Source organism: Bacillus rossius (assembly GCF_032445375.1).
Source record: "Bacillus rossius redtenbacheri isolate Brsri chromosome 9 unlocalized genomic scaffold, Brsri_v3 Brsri_v3_scf9_2, whole genome shotgun sequence".
NCBI classification, from domain to species: Eukaryota; Metazoa; Arthropoda; class Insecta; order Phasmatodea; family Bacillidae; genus Bacillus; species Bacillus rossius.
Genome location: NW_026962013.1, coordinates 9,040,533 through 9,058,737, shown reverse-complemented (window position 1 = coordinate 9,058,737; position 18,205 = coordinate 9,040,533). Strand labels below are relative to the sequence as shown.

General features: G+C 40.1%; 1 protein-coding gene across 1 annotated transcript; it reads left to right on the top strand.

The window, feature by feature from the left end:
• The first annotated feature begins 3,507 nt into the window (after positions 1–3,507).
• LOC134543247 (sphingomyelin phosphodiesterase-like) lies at positions 3,508–18,177 on the top strand. Its single transcript, XM_063388152.1, has 8 exons — positions 3,508–3,837; positions 4,313–4,528; positions 5,355–5,527; positions 7,171–7,365; positions 8,554–8,724; positions 10,952–11,132; positions 15,726–15,916; positions 17,717–18,177. The coding sequence occupies exons 1-8, from the start codon at positions 3,712–3,714 to the stop codon at positions 17,889–17,891; spliced, it is 1,428 nt and encodes a 475-aa protein (XP_063244222.1). The 5' UTR covers positions 3,508–3,711; the 3' UTR covers positions 17,892–18,177.
• The last annotated feature ends 28 nt before the right edge of the window (positions 18,178–18,205 follow it).

The window sequence follows — 18,205 nt, the reverse complement described above, 5'->3', positions numbered from 1 at the left end:
CCGATTCTGATATCATTATTTGGTATCAGAACACCCATACATGAGACATTAAAAATTGCTAAATAACAATCTCACTAAAGAAATTAATAGTTGCTACTTCTTGAGTGCTGACATTCAATACACTTGAAAAGCTAATTGAGAAAAATAACTAATTAAAATCTATCAGGAACGTGAAGAATAACTTGTATCATAGGTGGTTTAAGCCTAGCTAGGCTCTTGCATGGATTGTTATAAGGATTGTTAAGAAAACAATCCAGTAAAATAAATACATTTGATTAAAACCAAAGAAAAATAAATTATATAATTGAGACTAACAAAAAGCCTGAAGTTAGTAAGCCACCTACTGGTACAGAAGAAATAATTTATAAATATCAAAGTGAAAATTATAATCATTTGTACACAGGACTTTGATCTACCAGAAAAAAATATCAAGACATACATATGCAAGTGGAAAAATAGGAAAATCTATAAATTAGTAAATACTTTTTCAATGATAGAAATTGGTTCTTGAGGGAATTGTAAAAAGAGTTTTAAAAAAATATATGAAAATAAGTATTTTTTTAAAATGTAGATGAGAAAGTGCTTAAAAGGTTTTGTTTGAGTGCCAGGATAACAAGTGTGAATGAACAAAGATTTTAACAAGGTGTTAGAAACAGTACTCAGGAGGTTTACATCAAGCCAGCTAGATAACATGTAATGGTGAAACCTGTCTGCTAGGGTATACAAGCAGACTTCCATCTTGGAGTACTTGGGTATCAAAAAGACAAATATGTTTTCATGTTGCCCATAAATAATTAGTGGCAGTAATTTAATAAATTATACAATAATTTACCCAGTTTATCACGTGTCTATGCTTTGAACATGCACCCTGGGTGACCATCCATTTGCAGCCTGTCTACATCACTGTGGTCTGTGTTGAAGGCCATCCATTGCCACGTGAATTTTGGAGACCTTGGGGTGATACCCCCAACACAAGTGGTTTCGAAACACGCTTGCACTATCTGTAAGCCAAACCGGTATCTGTATATAATCATCAGTCAAGAGGATTCTCTCACCACTGTGTCTGGGAGACCACGATGGCTCACCTGACGGTTGCGTTGCTCGCCTTATCTTCCGTGTGTAGTGTCCTTGGTCAAGCGTTCACAGGTAAAGCCGTTACTTTTTTAAAAGAACACATCTCTGAAAGTCATACATGTGCTGCACACAAAATAAAAATATTTTACAATTGTTCACAGGGAGCAATCATTCTCCTATGTAAATTTTGGATTTGGTTTTTTATTCCAACTTCTGACTCAGTTAATGTTTGTATTACTGCTTTGAAATAACTGTTACAATACGAACATGAAAATACTACAAAACTGAACTTACAACAAATATAGACTTAAATATAGATTGATTTTTACTGTGAGTTATCTAACTTGACTCTGAAAGAATTTACATTTACATAAAAAAAAAAATATTTAAGTATTCACCTCTAACAGTTTTATTCATCATGTTCTTAAACACAGTAGGTATATTTACTGCAGGTTTAACATCTGTAACAATTGAAATGTATGTATGGAATAGGCACACCAATAACAAATATTTTCATGATTGATTTTCTGTGTTCATCTTTATTCACATCCAGTTAGCTTTAATGCAGCAGCTTGATTATTTTAAGAAAGTTACCCAAACATAATTTTTTTTAATATCCGGTTCAGTAGTTAAGTTGGAAAAAAAATTAATTAAAAATTAATTTTGATTTACTAACAATTCAAGAACTATTATTTGCATCATCGAAAGGTCTCTAACACTCAATGTTATTTTTCAGTCTGGAGATGTAGTCATGGAACGGTTTCGCATTTGCTAGAAGATATCTTCATAAATACTTCAACAGAAGCCGAAATATACAGAAAAACCATTAATCGTCACTCCAAAAGTTTACCAAAAGGCTTCTAAAGGAAGCGTTAAGGAAAATATGTCCTATACAATGCCTTCTTTTTCTAAAAACTTCCACTGGAATCATCTAAACCAACCTTTATTCTCCTCTTGCTGATGTGTGGTAACCACATCCAGATACCATGTGAGATGTGAGAGATTCATATTCAATCCTCCACGACTGGAGACTTTTAAACCCAGATCTGACCACATTTCTATGCATTTTGCACAAATCTTTTTTTTTTTTCTAACGATCACCTCTTCCATGTGGTTATCACTAAGCTGTAGAAAATTCTATTTCTGGTTTCTTGAAAACTGGAGCCGGTGAAAATGAGGTGTGGTAAAGTGCAGGGGAATGCCGCTGGCCCGGAGCTCCCCGGGGGACGCGAGAGAGGGGAGCCGCGTCTGCAGGTCACCTGCGGCTTGTGCAAGATTGCGGTGGACTCCCTCCTGAACACCTACCGTCGCAGCGGCAACCTCACAGAGACTGGCGAGACTGCGATCCGGCTGTGCAACACCTTCCGAGTGTCCTCGGACGCCGTGTGCACGGGGATGGTCCACCTCCACTTGGTGAGTCGTCCCTGGAAGTCACGGGAGGCCCCTCACCGCGCGGGCTCACTCGCCCTTGCGAAATCGTAACCGTGAATGGGAATGATAAACGATTCCGCGCTCCCCACCTTGGGAATCCTACAGATTTTCGCTCCTGATTGTGAATGCCAGAAGGCATCGCTATTGATATTTAGCTGAAATTTGATGATGGTGATAATGGGGTGATCAGCCAGCAGGCTGGTCGATGTCCCTAGTCACTGCCCCCAGTGACCTACAATCACTGGCCAACTAGGCATTTTCATAATGACTCTATCTTAACCAATAGTCCATTAGTGGTAGAATATTTAAGACATCTGATATCAAGCACCCCATGCTTTTTTTCTTCATTAATATTAAATGTTTTGTTTATTAATTAATAATTATTTAAAGCTTATTAAAAAAATGCATTATACAAAGTTGTAGTTCATTCTATTGCTGTTGAAAACATTACTTATATTTAAAAATAATTATTTACTTTTTAGTTTATACAAAAATTATATAGATATATACTTTATTTTTTTACTTTTTATCATATTGTAATATATTTTTTTAAATATAAATTCCTTTGAAATGAATTACAAACTAAGTTATAAATTTTACAAAGCCCACGTGTTTTTATTTTATTTTAATAATTAATTAAAATAACTTAGGTTTTCTGGTTTTATCAATAGAGCTCTACTAATGACTACCTTATTTTTTACATTTACGTAATTTTAAGAATTTATGTTGAATTTTGTGAATAAAATATTTTGTTTTTATCTCTTTTTTTTTATCATCTTAAATATCATGTAGAAACAGAAAAAATGCATGCTGAGGCTCTCTAAAAAAATTTGGCAACCTATTTACTCAATATTTGACTCATCTCACTGGAAAATCTGCCGACCCCTTGTCTAGGGGTCAACTTTGATTAACACATTTAGATTACTTTGAATCGCACATTGAGAAACTGTATAGTAATTTACAATCTACATGATGAGTGTCACGTCTATGAGACCCGGTGTTGGCAGGGCATGTTCAAGTACCTGGCGGACCACGAGCGGAACGGGACGCTGGTCCAGAGGCTGTGTGGCCTGCTGGTGAGCCAGGGAGACTGCGTGCTGCGGGACGAGTGGACGGTGGGCGTCGACCTGGGCCCCAAGCCGCCCCCCGGGACTCCCCGGGTGCAGGAGGCGGAGGTGAGTGGCGCACCACGAGTGGTACGGGACGATGGCCCAGAGGCTGTGTGGCCTGCTGGTGAGCCAGGGAGACTGCGTGCTGCGAGACGAGTGGACGGTGGGCGTCGACCTGGGCCCCAAGCCGCCCCCCGGGACTCCCCGGGTGCAGGAGGCGGAGGTGAGTGGCGGACCACTGCAGCCAACCTCTCTCTCTGGCATCTTACTCCATCCGGACGATGTCACAGCAAACGAACTAAATTCTGTCTGACTACAATTCACTAACCAATTCCATCAGAAACCGTAAGCAGTTGAAATGCAGTGAAGTGCAGTTGGCACTATACCTGTTATGCGTGATTCACGGCAATAATTTTAACTATTTTGTACTGACAAAAGGTGAATTTCTGATATAATTTCTGTAGTGGTCTCACTGGATCAATATTCTAGAGAACCATGATTTCCAAAATCACTCCAGACAAAGACCTGAATGCTGCCTTACAAGAAGCCATGGCCGATTTCTTCCCCATTCCTTCATTCCTTGTTATTTTGTTGGAGCATTATGAGAAGAGCTTATACGTATTTGTCTTCAACAGTCCGTTGGGAGGGGATCGGGACTGTTCATCCCTCGCCCCTGACACTTCCCCCTGTGCTTCCAGACGCTGACCGTCGTGCAACTATCGGACATCCCCTACGAGCCGCAGTACCTGGACGGCGGCAACGCGGTGTGCGGGGAGCCCGTGTGCTGCCTGGCGTCGCAGGGGCGCGGGGCGAACCAGTCGCTGAGCGCGGGGCGGTGGGGGGACTACCGCGGCTGCGACGTGCCCCTGGACACGCAGGAGGACGCTCTCCGGGCCGTCACGCAGCGCCACCAGGTGGGTCGCGGCTCACGGCTGGCTGGCGAGCACGCAGCACACGTCGCATCAGGGACGTTGGAACGTTTTCAGGAGTGAGGGGGGGGGGGGGGGGCGAAAAGATGTATCACACTTACCTCAGTCCTAGAGCGGGGGGTCCCCTGGAAAAATTTAGAATATTAGATGCAAAATGGTGCTATTTAATGAGTTTCCGAAGCAAAATATTAAATATACCATTCCAAGAACTTGATGACGTAGTATGTATTAAATACTACTCTAACAGTAGATGTAGTGCAATTTAAATAAAATACCATCTAGGAATTTGCAATCATTTTACAGCATATTGACAATCATAAATTTGATTTTCTAATCAATGTGATCACCAATGCAATGTTTGTAACTACTGGTTGAGAAAAATACTAATAGGACCAAACATTTATTCTGGAAAAGGAGGGGGGCAAAATGCTACTCTCCCCCCCCCTCCCCATGCATAACAGCACGGGGGTGACTCACCACTACTGCACCCCCCCCCCCCCCCCCCCTGTTCCGACGTCCCTGCGTCACATGCTTCATGCGCAAGCGTATTGTGTCCCAGGGGAAATATTTCAAAGGGGAAAATATTGAATTACCTAATAAAATGTAAAATATTTACACAAACTTTGCGGACACCATCATGTTAGGCCCTCTTATAATCCCCATGGTTCTCTTTAACATTACATTTTTCAGCTTCTGTAGCTTCCTAAATCTGTCACAAAACTGAAAATAATAGTTTCAACATTTGTACTAGCCAAGATAGTCAATGAATTTTTTTTAATAAAAACATAATTTGTATGTTTCTGGTTTGCAGAAAATAGACTACGTTTACATGACTGGGGACCTGGTGGATCATGCCTCGTGGTTGGCTGATAAGGAATACAACACACAAATTATAAACAAAGTGGTTGATTCACTGACGAAAGCATTCGGGGCCACTCCGATAATTTTCACTCTCGGTAACCACGAGGCAGTGCCGGTGAACTGGTGAGTAACTGTCAAGTTGTGTTCTAAAGTACAGGTAATGTCTGCGCCATGCATCTTTGTAGTTTACAATTTTTGTTGTGGGCGTGCAGCACTGTAGAAACCTTTAACAGCTACGATGAGCTATGCCACTTGGAGAACCAAGTGAGCAACTATTATTTAAAAATTTACTTCAACAGTGGTTTTATGTGCTACGTCGCAATCATGCAGTTGTAAAATAGTGACTGATGCATACTGCTGGTTGAGTGGTAGTGAAGAGGATTATGGGAAATGTTGAGGTGGGGAATGAGAAAGAGCGGTTGGAACGCATGAACTTCATGAATGTCAAAAATGTAAGAATCTTGATTACAGAAACATATTAACAGCAGTAGTTTTTTTTTTTAAATCATAATTATTTATATGACAACCAAATTGTAGTATGAATGATTGGATGAATGAATTTGGCTTTACAAATTGTAAATGCTGGTGTGATTAGAACAATGAGAGGTAATGAGATGAGAATGGAGCATTAATAGGAATAGTGGGTGGAGAAACGGAATAACCCTAAGAAAACCCACACACTCATTGTAGCGTCCAAGTTACTCTTGTGCGAAAAATGAAGGTTTGAACCTTCCAGGACTCAAACCTGGATCACCGTGACAGGAGACAAGTGATCTGAAGACTCAGGTTTTCCAAACACTAATAACTTCCAAAATGCTATTTAGATCTATATTACAAGAAAAAAAAAATTATTTAGAAGCAATGAAATACAGGGCATTGCCAGTTTCAAAGCGTTTGCTTGGGATGATTTAATCACTACAAAAGGATGTGACTGTTAAGAGTAATTGCCTCCATAATTGCATTATGATGGATATTATTCATGGATTTATTCATGTTCGGACCCCGATTTCAGGAAGCTAGTACTATGAACAAATAATCTTTAGCTCCCCCCCCCCCCCCCCCCCCCAATTCTACGTTTCTAGTTTTCCCCAAAGATCATTAAATTTTACGATTTCAAGCTCTTTTATTATCAGTTTTAAAACTGCACATTATGCAAATAAAAACTAAGGATTTTCAAAGACATAGGCGGTTTGTTTTATTGAACCCCCTCCCTCCTCCCCATTTCAAATGATGATAATCAACCTACTACACCAAGTTATATGGTTCTCTTACGGCAACCGTGGGGATATTATACGTCTTTCTGTTGTGCTTTAAATTGTAGGATTTGATGTGAATTTATGAAAATCAAATCATTACTATACATTAAAAAACTTATTTTCCCATTCTCAAATTTTTTTGTCCTATTTTTTTTTTTTGCACATCAAATACTCTGGCTCCTCGAAAACTGTGGGCAAATGCCCGGTCGACCCGATTGTAAGTCGGGGCCAGCTCATGTCTGGCACTCGTGGACAAGTAAAAAAAGGTGCAATGTACCGAGGCAACTAAGTGTGACCATGTTGAATATCAAACCCAGCTCGCGGTACAGGCTGGCAAACTATCCCTCTTCAAATGGGCAATATTGTCCTAGGATTGCTCATGAATCATGAGTTGCGCAGCCACCCAGGACCCCTCGAACCGAAGTAGAATGAGGGGGAAAAAAAAAGAAACCAGCTACACAACTACATTGTAGTGAAGTCTATCAGTGATATCGGGTTGCACCCTTACAGCTACGCTCCGTGGGACGTGAGCGACGCGAGCCTGTCAGCGCAGTGGCTGTTCGAGCTGGTGTCGGAGCTGTGGTCGCCCCACCTCACACCCGCGGCCAAGCAGACGCTGCTCCGGGGAGGCTACTACACGCTGAAGCTGCGAGACGGCTTCAGGGTCATCGTCCTCAACAACATCGTGTGCTACACCGGCAATCTGTGAGTACCAAACTGCAGAGACTCACATTCCTGAACCACTACAATCACACGTCACTTTCAAAGCATACAGAGATGTGGGTGCAATCATATTGTCTGTAAAGTCGGTTTACGGACGATAATTTTACGTGATAACGCCATAAGAAAACATTGATGAAAAATTGCATCCTTTTTAATTTTCAAATATTATTTACAGTTTTTGCAAATTTAATTTAAATAATTTGTTTAAATTTAATCACGAACAATTAGTTATAGAAATAAACACAAATCAATGTCTATAAATTGTTAATTCGAAATTACGAAATTTGACAAATTAATGAAATTTTTGTAATTGCTGCTTTTAGAAAGGCCGCCTTAACCTGTTTGATATTATAGAAGATTTTCTCGCACGGTGGTTGGCCGGTTCTTGCACGCTCGGCTCAGGCGGAACGTGACAATGAGTCATGCTTTTTCGTGCGTGCAGCCGGCGTTCATCTATTTATAAGACGTTATCACGTCAAAAAAAAAAATTAAATTGGTTTGCTTGTCATCTTGCCGGAGTCAGTGATATGATGACAGTGTCGGTGATTGGTTGATGGTCGCTGAGAGCGCGAACTAGCATAGATTAGCGATCATGCGGACTAGTTCGCAGGCAGAGCGAGACTCGTCTCGGGGCGTGACGTCACCACGTGGCAGGCAGGGATGAGTTACGGTTCCCCTGGCTGTTGCAGCCACCGGGGATACTGGGTTGACGGCGGATTGACACACTTAACTAAGACACCGCGAAATATGCTACGATTGTTTTTATTCCTTGCGTTCAATAGCAAATGGCGCTACCTGGTGCATGGCTTGTCCTACGCCCGAATCGGGGTTCAACTGGGTGCGCGTGTTCTGGTTGATTTCGTGGCGTGTTGACGGGCGAAACTGGTCCTACCATCCTTAGGGGCTCACGGCTCACGGCCTTAATCACGACTACAGGTATTCACTACATACGTGCTCCTGGCCTTATAAAAGAACAGACCCTCAAACCCTCAAACCCACTGATATCCTCCCCTCCTTTACAACTCGGCATCTTAATTTAAGGCAATTTATTTCAGCTCTAGCTACAAAAACCATTTAATACACAAATTATGGCTTGAAACTCAATGCGCAAACTATGGATGATGTAGCATGCAGCACAGAGAAGAGATTCGAAGCCTTGTTTGTTTTCAGCTGGCTGGCGTATGAATCCGAAGACCCTTACAACCAGCTCGCGTGGTTGGCTGAAACACTGCTGCAGGCTGAGAAGAACAACGAGAAGGTGCATCTCTTGTACCACGTTTCGAGTGGCTACTCGGAATGTTTGAGCACTTGGAGCAGAGAGTTCAACAAAATAGTGGACAGGTAAGTGTGTAAGCTGAAAAGGCCAATGCTTACAAATTTATATTTACAATGTATTTATTGCATGTATACTCAATATCTAAAACCTTACTGGGGAACAGACAGAGAAACATTAAAAATTATTTTTCTTCTCTTTTAAGATGTAATAAAGACATTTGCAATGCACACTTGATCCAGATTTGGTAAATAATGTAAGATATCTTACTCCTCTTATGAAGACCTAACACTCTTGAAAAATAGAAATGAAAGGTAAAACTGTTAACTTGGAGAAGCAAGGGAAAGTGTTGTAGGGGAAACTGGGACTACGTCGCTTGCGAAAAAACATGAATTTGACCCCGCTAGGTGTCGAACCCAGATCCTCTTGGTGCAAAGGATGACCAGACTACACAGCCACTGTGACTCCTGGAGATGTGTGTCTGGCACCAGTACTGTACGCGTCTTATAACGGTGATGACAACCTAACCCTTTGTTGGTCGGAGAGGGGATGCCGTGTCGCTCAGTAGAAACAAGAACAAGGATGGAGTGGGGTGGCGCTGTGGTAAGACACTGCACTCGTATCCCAGATGACCTGACTTAAAATTTTGGTCGGGTTATCCTGGTTTTGATTTTTATTGGCATTCTGAAATCACTCCAGTAAATTGCTGTGATAGTTTCTTACTATGAAGTCGTGGTTTATTCCTTTCCTAATAACCCTGTCGTGAGGGGGGGTTATCGAATCGGCGTACGTTTATATCTTGGGTGCCACCACGTGGACCCGGCTACCGACTCTGTCCCAGGGCCGTGACGTGACCCATGTGGAGCTAGGCTCGACTTCCCCCCGCTAGCACTCACCGGCGGGCACGCTATGTTACTGCTCGTGGGGTCTTGAGGTGCCCCACACACTTTCGTCTCTGTGCTGGGAAACTCGTGGTCGAGAATTAAGTGCAAAGAGTCTAGTGAATATTGAGCTTTATTGGCGCCGACACGTACACTCAAGACGCACACAGTAAACAGCACATAGTCCAGGTTTCTTGCTGACCAGGACACCGCATGGCCCGGCTCCGAAAGTATAAGTCCACCGATTAATCTAAAAAATGCTCCAAGGAGCTTTAATTAATTAAGTTAAACAGTCTGCTTCCGGGGTAGGCATCGAAGTTTGATTAAAAAAGGTTAAAAAAATAGTTACGATGGTGGATGTTAACGGATCGGTTACGAGCAAAAGTTGTAGAGGAGGTGCTGTGGTGCGTCCTACCCCGCACGGCGAACGGAAGAGACTGCCCCGGGCCCCGGGTGTCATGGCCGGAGGAAGTGCTGAACTTACCGTTAGTACATTAATATTAAAGACAGTTAAATGTAACTATTAAAACCTTTTAAAAATTGCAAGTTAATTAAGATTTAAGGATTAAATATTACAGATATTTAAGAATTACATTATTTAAAAAACATACAGTCTCCACCGCTCCAGTTAGGGTGGGCGCCGAGAGGGTTCGTGCAGTGCGACCGGACGCACGCGCACTTGTTGGCGGGAGGCTTGAAACAGAGGGTGTCGGTGGGATGAGAGGGGGTCGGCAGTGGCGTGAGGCACATCGGGCTTAGGGAGGGCGTAGCCCTGGTCTACGTCAACCCTGTGGTCTGTATATTTGGGTTATAGCCTACCTTGTTGAAGAGATGTCCAGCCGAACTACAATAACAATAACAATAATAATAATAACAATAATAATAATATCAAGATCAAGATTGTTCATTGATGTAGAAACATCATGGAATCTAGATGAGTAATTGACACCGAGATTACACAAGGTTTTTCTCATTTTCTATTCAGGGCTGAAATTAGGCATGGTGCTGGTTTATCTAAGGACTGAAACACTTACTGTCAGTGTTGATTATTCCAAAAAAAAACTCAGTAGACCGAACGATGCTCTAATCTGGCGTTATGCTACGCCTTTAACGCCCTCCTGCACAGTGCTGCTAACGTGAACCTTCACATCTCGCTCATATTCTGGCCAGAATGATACATTCACAGTAGTTTAAAGAACTGGTTTTTAATCACGGCCTCTTCGCCCGTCAAAGTTTTCCAGACAATTGCCCAAAAATATTGATTTTATGACCTTTTTTAAATAAGTGAATATAATATGTAAATAATTAGTTATCTGGTATTAAACTTAATAGCTAACACTAGTAAAGACCCATATTTAGATTTGTAGGTGTAGCAAATATTGAAACACGAATGTTGACGTGTTTCTACCCGCAGGTTCGAGAGCACCATCACCGCCCACTTCAACGGCCACACGCACAGCGATGAGTTCCACGTGTTCTACTCGGCCGAGAACGCGTCCAGAGTGAACGGCGTGGCCCTGAACGGAGGCTCCGTGACCACATACTCTGACGTCAACTCCAACTACAAGGTGTACACCGTGGACCCTAGCTCCTGGGTGAGCAACCACTTCGCGTTCAACAACGTAGAAACTCCTGTTATGCTGGAATCACGATTGCGCGGTAGCCTCGACGTAAAGATTTGTAACCAATCACGTTCGACACATCTGTGATGTCCGCGAGACAAAAATGGGTTTGCGACAGAATTCTAAATCAGGAATATTTTATATTTTCATCACGTCGCAGGCGCTGCGCTACTGAATTGCTATTGCGTTTCAGAATTTTTTTTTCAATAGATGGTCTAACTCGTGTATCTTGGTAGTTAATCATTTTATTATTTTTGTAATTTTTAAGGTTTTATTTAATACATATATTTGTGAAATCCCTGAAAGTGTATATTCTCAGTGATTTTAACAAATGAAAGTGTAATTTTAATCACATAGTTTACTCTCCCAAACATATTTAATGAAGAAACCTGCAAGCATCGATGGCTGTAACATTTCTAAGTAACAGCAAGCAACATTTTATGCACAAGTGTTTACTTTTGGTTGTCGCATAGTTAAAAACAGCATGTTTACAATAACGCTATTTCTTGCTGTCGCATCGCCGTCTTCACAACGCGTTGTTGTGATTCCAGCATTACGGGGCAAGTCTGAAAGTGACTATGCTTCCTGAAATAAGCACAGCACTGAGCATCAGTTTTACATGCAGTACCATGCCTTGTTATCCACTGCTTGTGTAAAGGAAATAGGTTGCAACTGAAGTTAGTACTAAATTTGTATAGCGACAGATTGGACACAAACAACTCCTCTGTGATCACGGCCACTAGTGGCGGGTTGACGTGAGGGGACAAAGTCCCATTCTTTTGATCACAACCTGAACTGAATAAAACATAATGAATCTGCCACTACAGCCACCAAATAGTGGTAAGGAGGGTAAGGAGAAAAGCAATATGATCTCTGTACAGTTGTACAGTATACTGTTGAGTACAGCTGTACTACGGGGTACAGCTTTGTCGGCCCGAGCCAGCGACTGTGGAGCAAACACACTCCCTACCTCATAATGAGAGAGAGGGAGTCGTCATGTTATTATAGTCGAAAATAAACAATTTTTATCCCAGAAAAAATTACTTAAATAGAAAAAGCTCTTAAAAAAAGGAATATGTCTGCCAGCAGTAATTGCTTTAAATTTAAAAGCATTCTGTCACCATTATGATTAGATAGTATAGTAATTATACTAGTATATTTTAAGATTTAAGATTCTGGTAATCATCACAAAAACATTCACTTCCAAATTTCTACTTCCTTTATGCCACTTTGTACTCATGATTTTTCCCCTGAACTTCAAACATGATTTTACTTTAAAATTAAACTTCACTATTAAAGTAAGTAACTAATTTTACACATGATATTACTTTGCTTAATCCTTTATTTATTGAAAACTGAGTGACTCTTATGTGTATTTAACAGTGAGAAAAACTAAAAAAAATATCAAAGTATTTGTTTCATTAAATATAAATAGATGTGAATGCTTGTGGTAACAACTTATATTTTGCAATACACACTTCAAAAATTTCACTAGGTACCGTAAAACGGGGTGAATTGCAACAGGAGTGTGAATTGCAACAAAACATCGGAGTGTAATAATATCCTTCATGACGAAAAAACATATATCTTATGTGGTTTCTCGAATTCATTTTCATAATATACATAAAACAGGGTACCTAAAAAAATAATTTCCAATATGGCACCCGAATATTCCTTGGCGTGGCATTAACAGAATAAATAAGTAAAAATATATTACTTTTCAAAGAGGAAATAACTTTATCTAGAAAAATATTTTCCTCGTGTTAAGTTATATATTCAATGGTAAAAAATTATTCTTAGTGGTATCTTGTCATGATATTTAACTTAGGGAAACAACGTTGGAGGCTATTTAAATAGTTGAGAATTTTTTTCTGTAAAGTTAATCAAGCTGTCTAAAAGTGGGGTGAATTGCAACAGCTGTTTGTTGTGTGTGTTTGGCTAGAGGTTATGTCACAGGGTATACAATGTTAGTAATTTGATGTGTATTGACATCATAACAATAGTAAATCAGTGTAACTCGTTTCTCTAGTGTAATTATTGTTAAAATGCCGCGCGTTTATATTCGTGATTCATGCAGCAGACAATATAGAAAACATTCACAGGAAGTGTTGCAATGTGCAATGAGTGACATTGAAAAAGGCCTAGTATGCAGTGTCAGGAAAGCTGCTTTGAAATACAACCTTGACCATACAGTGCTTTCGCGATTCATAAAAAAGAAGAAAAAAGGTGAGACAATACGACAGATTGGAGGACAACAGGTTTTACCTCCTGAAGTGGAGACCCTTATTGTCGACAGGTTAGTACAGGTGAGCGAGTGGGGTTATCCAATGGATGGCTATGATTTACGAATGATAGTAAAACATTATTTAGACAAAAGTGGTCGTCGTGTGAGCAAGTTTGCAAACAACATGCCTGGGAAAGAATTTGCTAGGTTATTTTTGAAACGACATAAGGGTAGACTTTCAGAGCGCATGTGTCAGAACATCAAACGCAGCAGGGCAGGCGTTTCCTATGATGAATTGAAGCTGTATTTTTCCCATCTTGATATATCACTATGTGATGTTCCACCATCCCACATCATAAATTATGATGAATCTAACCTACAAGATGACCCTGGTAGAAAGAAAATCATCGCAAAACGAGGAATTAAATATCCAGAACGTGTTGTCAATCACAGCAAATCTGCAACATCTGTCATGTTTGCAGCAGCAGGTAATGGTGATGGCCTACCACCCTATGTTGTTTACAAGGCACAACATTTATATGAGTCTTGGACAGTAGGTGGACCAAAAGGAGCACGTTACAACAGAACCATCTCTGGCTGGTTTGATGCCTCTTGCTTTGAGGATTGGGTGTCGGAAATTGCAATAAAATATTGTAACAAATTAGGACCTGGGAAAAAAGTCCTAATAGGGGACAATTTGTCATCACATCTCTCTCTTGACACCATTCAGAAATGTACCGAACATGATATTTCATTTGTCTTTCTTCCAGCCAATTCAACTCACTTGACACAACCTTTAGATGTGGCATGTTTTAGACCACTGAAGATGGCTTGGCGTACAATACTAACAGAATGGAAAAAAGGTCCAGGTAGGAAGGAATCATCAGTTCCAAAAACCACTTTTCCACATCTGTTGAAAACACTGATGTCCAAGATCGAACCTAACCAGAAGAAGAATGTAGTATCAGGCTTCAGGAAATGTGGAATTATTCCGATAGATGCTGAGGCAGTTCTTTCTCGTTTGCCTAACCACAGTCTACATTCTAGAGAAACCAATGGTGCTGTTGTTGATGACGTTGTAGTAAACATATTGCAGTCAATGCGGTACAATGACCTACCAAAACAACGTCAACAAAGGAAAAAAGTTCAAGTCGTGCCAGGTCGAAGTGTCAAAGGAATGGATTTTTGTGGTGATTCGGAAGAAACTGATGATCCCGAGGAGTGTGTTGTGCGTGATATATCAGAACCAATCACTGATAGAATAGAAGAGTTGATATCGGAGTCACCATCCACATCCCTAGTGACATTGGCACAACCTCACGTGATGCGAAATGGCAAGACATTTAAAAATGTTTCTAGTGTACAGATTGATTGTGTGAAAGAAGGAGACTGGTTGCTAGTACAATTTCTTAGCCAGTTTTATATTGGTGTGGTGCAAAAATCACCAGAACAAAAAGATGGCATGTTTCAGGGGAGTTTTTTGAGAGAGAAAAAAGTTCATTCTAAAGATCTCATTGGTGGTGGTCTTTTTGTGTACCCTCTAGTCTTAGATATTTGTGCATTTTCTTTTTCTCAAATTATAGGCAGAGTGAAACCTCCTTCTGTCTTAAGAAGAGGAGTGTTGAAATTTTCAACATCATCAGAAAAGTGGAATCAATAAGATGTGGCTTGAAATCTGTGTTAATTTAGATCACAAAATTTGCAGCTATATATAAATGTAAACAAGTGCAATGCGCATTTATTTTGAAATAATATGTTAACTTGTGTAAATTAGGCCCTAATGTTTTGCTTTTTTTTTTTTAATTCTCTTAAGTTTTAATGATGGTAATGACTTGAAAATAATTTAATAAAAATCTATTCATGAATGTACTGTTGCATTTCACCCTTCCAGATGTCTTACTAGCAACATTCATAACAAAAACACTGTTGTTGCAATTCACCCCATTCGGGAGGTGAATTGCAACAGCAAAAAATTTATTAATTTATAATACTAATAATTTTAATTGCCGCATATACATTATAGATTTAGAAACTACCACCCAAGATAAGACTATAAAAATATATATGTTGGCAACATCATTATATACCAATGAACTTTGAGATTACAAAGTTTAAAATTGTTGCTATTCACCCCGTTTTACGGTACCATACTGTATTTCCATGAACTTTTGTCATAGACACACTACTTCACCTGTATTATGCATGTACAAAAACAGTGTATGATGTTTAAGTCCCGTTCTATCATTCTTAATATACTGACCGAATTTGCATGTGATACAATTTTTTATGTATACAGTGTAATTTTATTTGAGCAACAATCTTTCTTTATTTCTCATTTACAGTACATCCTCGATGCTGAAAGTTGGGTGTTCAACCTCACAGATGCCAACCTGCATCGCAACAGCACTCCAGAATGGTACCGACAATACTCGTTCAGAGAAGCGTATGGAGTCAAGAGTCTAATTCCTTCAGAAGTGGAAACTGTAGTTAATCGCATGGCAAAAGATCACAGTTTGCTACAAAAGTACAACAGGTATGGGAGTTCAAAATTAAAATTAGAAGTGTACCAATTTGAATGAGCACTCACACCAATCTGCCAACGTTGTTCAATTGGTAAATAATCCGTATCAGCAAAACACAGGCTACTGTCAGCCATTTTTTATATTACCGTTTTTTCTCGCATAATTGTCGCACATTTGATTCTAAAATCAAGTAGGGCTGCGACGATTATGCGAAAAAAAAAATTGTTAGATAAAGCTATTAATAAAAACAAAACCCGTTCGTGGAAAGTATGTTTATTTAAAAAAAATGGTGGCGTATACAAGAGCACTTGAAACAATTTATATTAATAATTCATTAAACCTTTCTTCAACTTTAAATAGAAAAAAAATCTGTGACCCGAACTCAAGCGACTTGAAGCTGTAATGTGAACTAACGCGTAACTTCCGTCGTAGTATAATCTTGCCACAAGAGAGTGTGGGCTATCAAATGTAGTTAACTCAGCACCTGACAGAGAGCACGTCTTGCATGAATCGGCGAGATATTGATATTCGACTACGTGCGCGCGCTCTATACAGCAACATAACCAAACACAAATGATGCCAACTAGCGCTGGCTACATGTTCATAAGCGGTACACTGCGGCGACGCAGGCGGTCAGATATAGGAAATAACGTTGAAAAATGTCTTGAAAGAAAATTTACACGTCAGACACTTTCGTATTTCCGTTAATAAATAAGTGGTAATGTCCGAATAAATATTAGATTTCTACTTTAAAATACTTTGTTTTATACGGAAAAGATTCCTAAACAAAGCGCTCGGCATCTAATAGCGGGACCAAAAGCAACATGAAATGTTTACGCGAGAAGTTTTTTATCCCAATTTTGACGGCCTAAATTATAGGTGCGGCGATTGTGCGAGTGCGATGATTATGCAATAAAAGAGGGTACATCATCTAGATTTTGGGACCAAAATGCAGGTATATTGGGACACCTCTAACATAAATGCCTTAAACTCTGATTGGTTAAGCTTGTTTAGCATCATAACCAGATTCACTGAAACAAATGAATAGATGAGCACGTTTCCTCAGGGCCCTCTGTTTTCCCCAACTGCAGATGTATTTGGGGGGGAGGGGGGAAAGGTGATAGGGTGAGAGTATGTATCCCTCTTGAAATCTTAAAAACATATATATCATTCAATCCAACAAAAGGAAAGAATTTGAAAGCAAACAGCAGGAATAGGTTCTACCCCCCCCCCCCCCCCCCTTTTCTCTCCTCCTCCCACAAACAATTGATATCCTACCAAACTATATGAAAAACACCGAAAAAAATGAAAGTTAGTGTTTTATTTTGTTATTTTGGCTATTTTTTTCATGACCTGCTTATTTTCATCAGAAGTGTAATTGGTATTTTATCTTCTTTTCAAACAAATTAACTAGGATAGTTTCTTTATACCAATTTTTATGAGTGTGCTCAAGTAAAATAATGTGTACTTTTTCCAATATTGTAACATTACATTTGGTGAGTTTCAGGAATAAATATTACAAAAAATATAATGAAATTTTTACCACTGGCTTTGTTACGGACTATATTTGGATATGTATTTTTAAAACAAGATACACTGTCACATATTAATAAGTGCAAAATAAATTCAGACTACATCCAAATTATAACATACTATTCTGAAAAACTACCAATTTTGAACTTGGCCATAGTAGTTTTCAAAAATCCAGTATGAACTTTCACCGCCCAGTTTAGGGTCAGCCCATAGCTGGGTCGATGCAGCACGTTAAAACTCGTGGTCTGCAAATGTGTGCAACGCTCGTTTCCTTCCAGCTTCTACTACAAGGACGGGGATCCCTCGCTGGCCGCGGGCTGCGACGAAGCCTGCCTCAGGAAGAAGTTGTGCGACATTGCGACTACGGACAGCAGCAACTCGACTCACTGCCGCTTGCTGGAGGCAGAGTTCGACAAGGCCTCGACCGCTCCCGTTTCGCAGACGCAAACATGACGCAGTCAACTGCACGGTTGAAAATGCTTTAGCCCTTTTCACAGTGGCGTAGCCAGGATTTGTGTATGGGGGGTGTTAAGAAGCATGCCCTCACCCCCCCCCCCCCCCGTATTAAAGCGGGTGGTCCGGGGGTCCTCCCCCGGGAAAATTTGGATTTTAAGGTGTAAAATAGTGCTATTTTAGCAGTTTTCGGTTCTTAAATTTAAATATTTGTAATGGTAAATTTTTTTATTAATTTTAATATGAAATTTGGATGAGTGATGAATAAGAAATTAATTAAATATTTGGTGCTAAGGGGGGGGGGGGGTTGACCC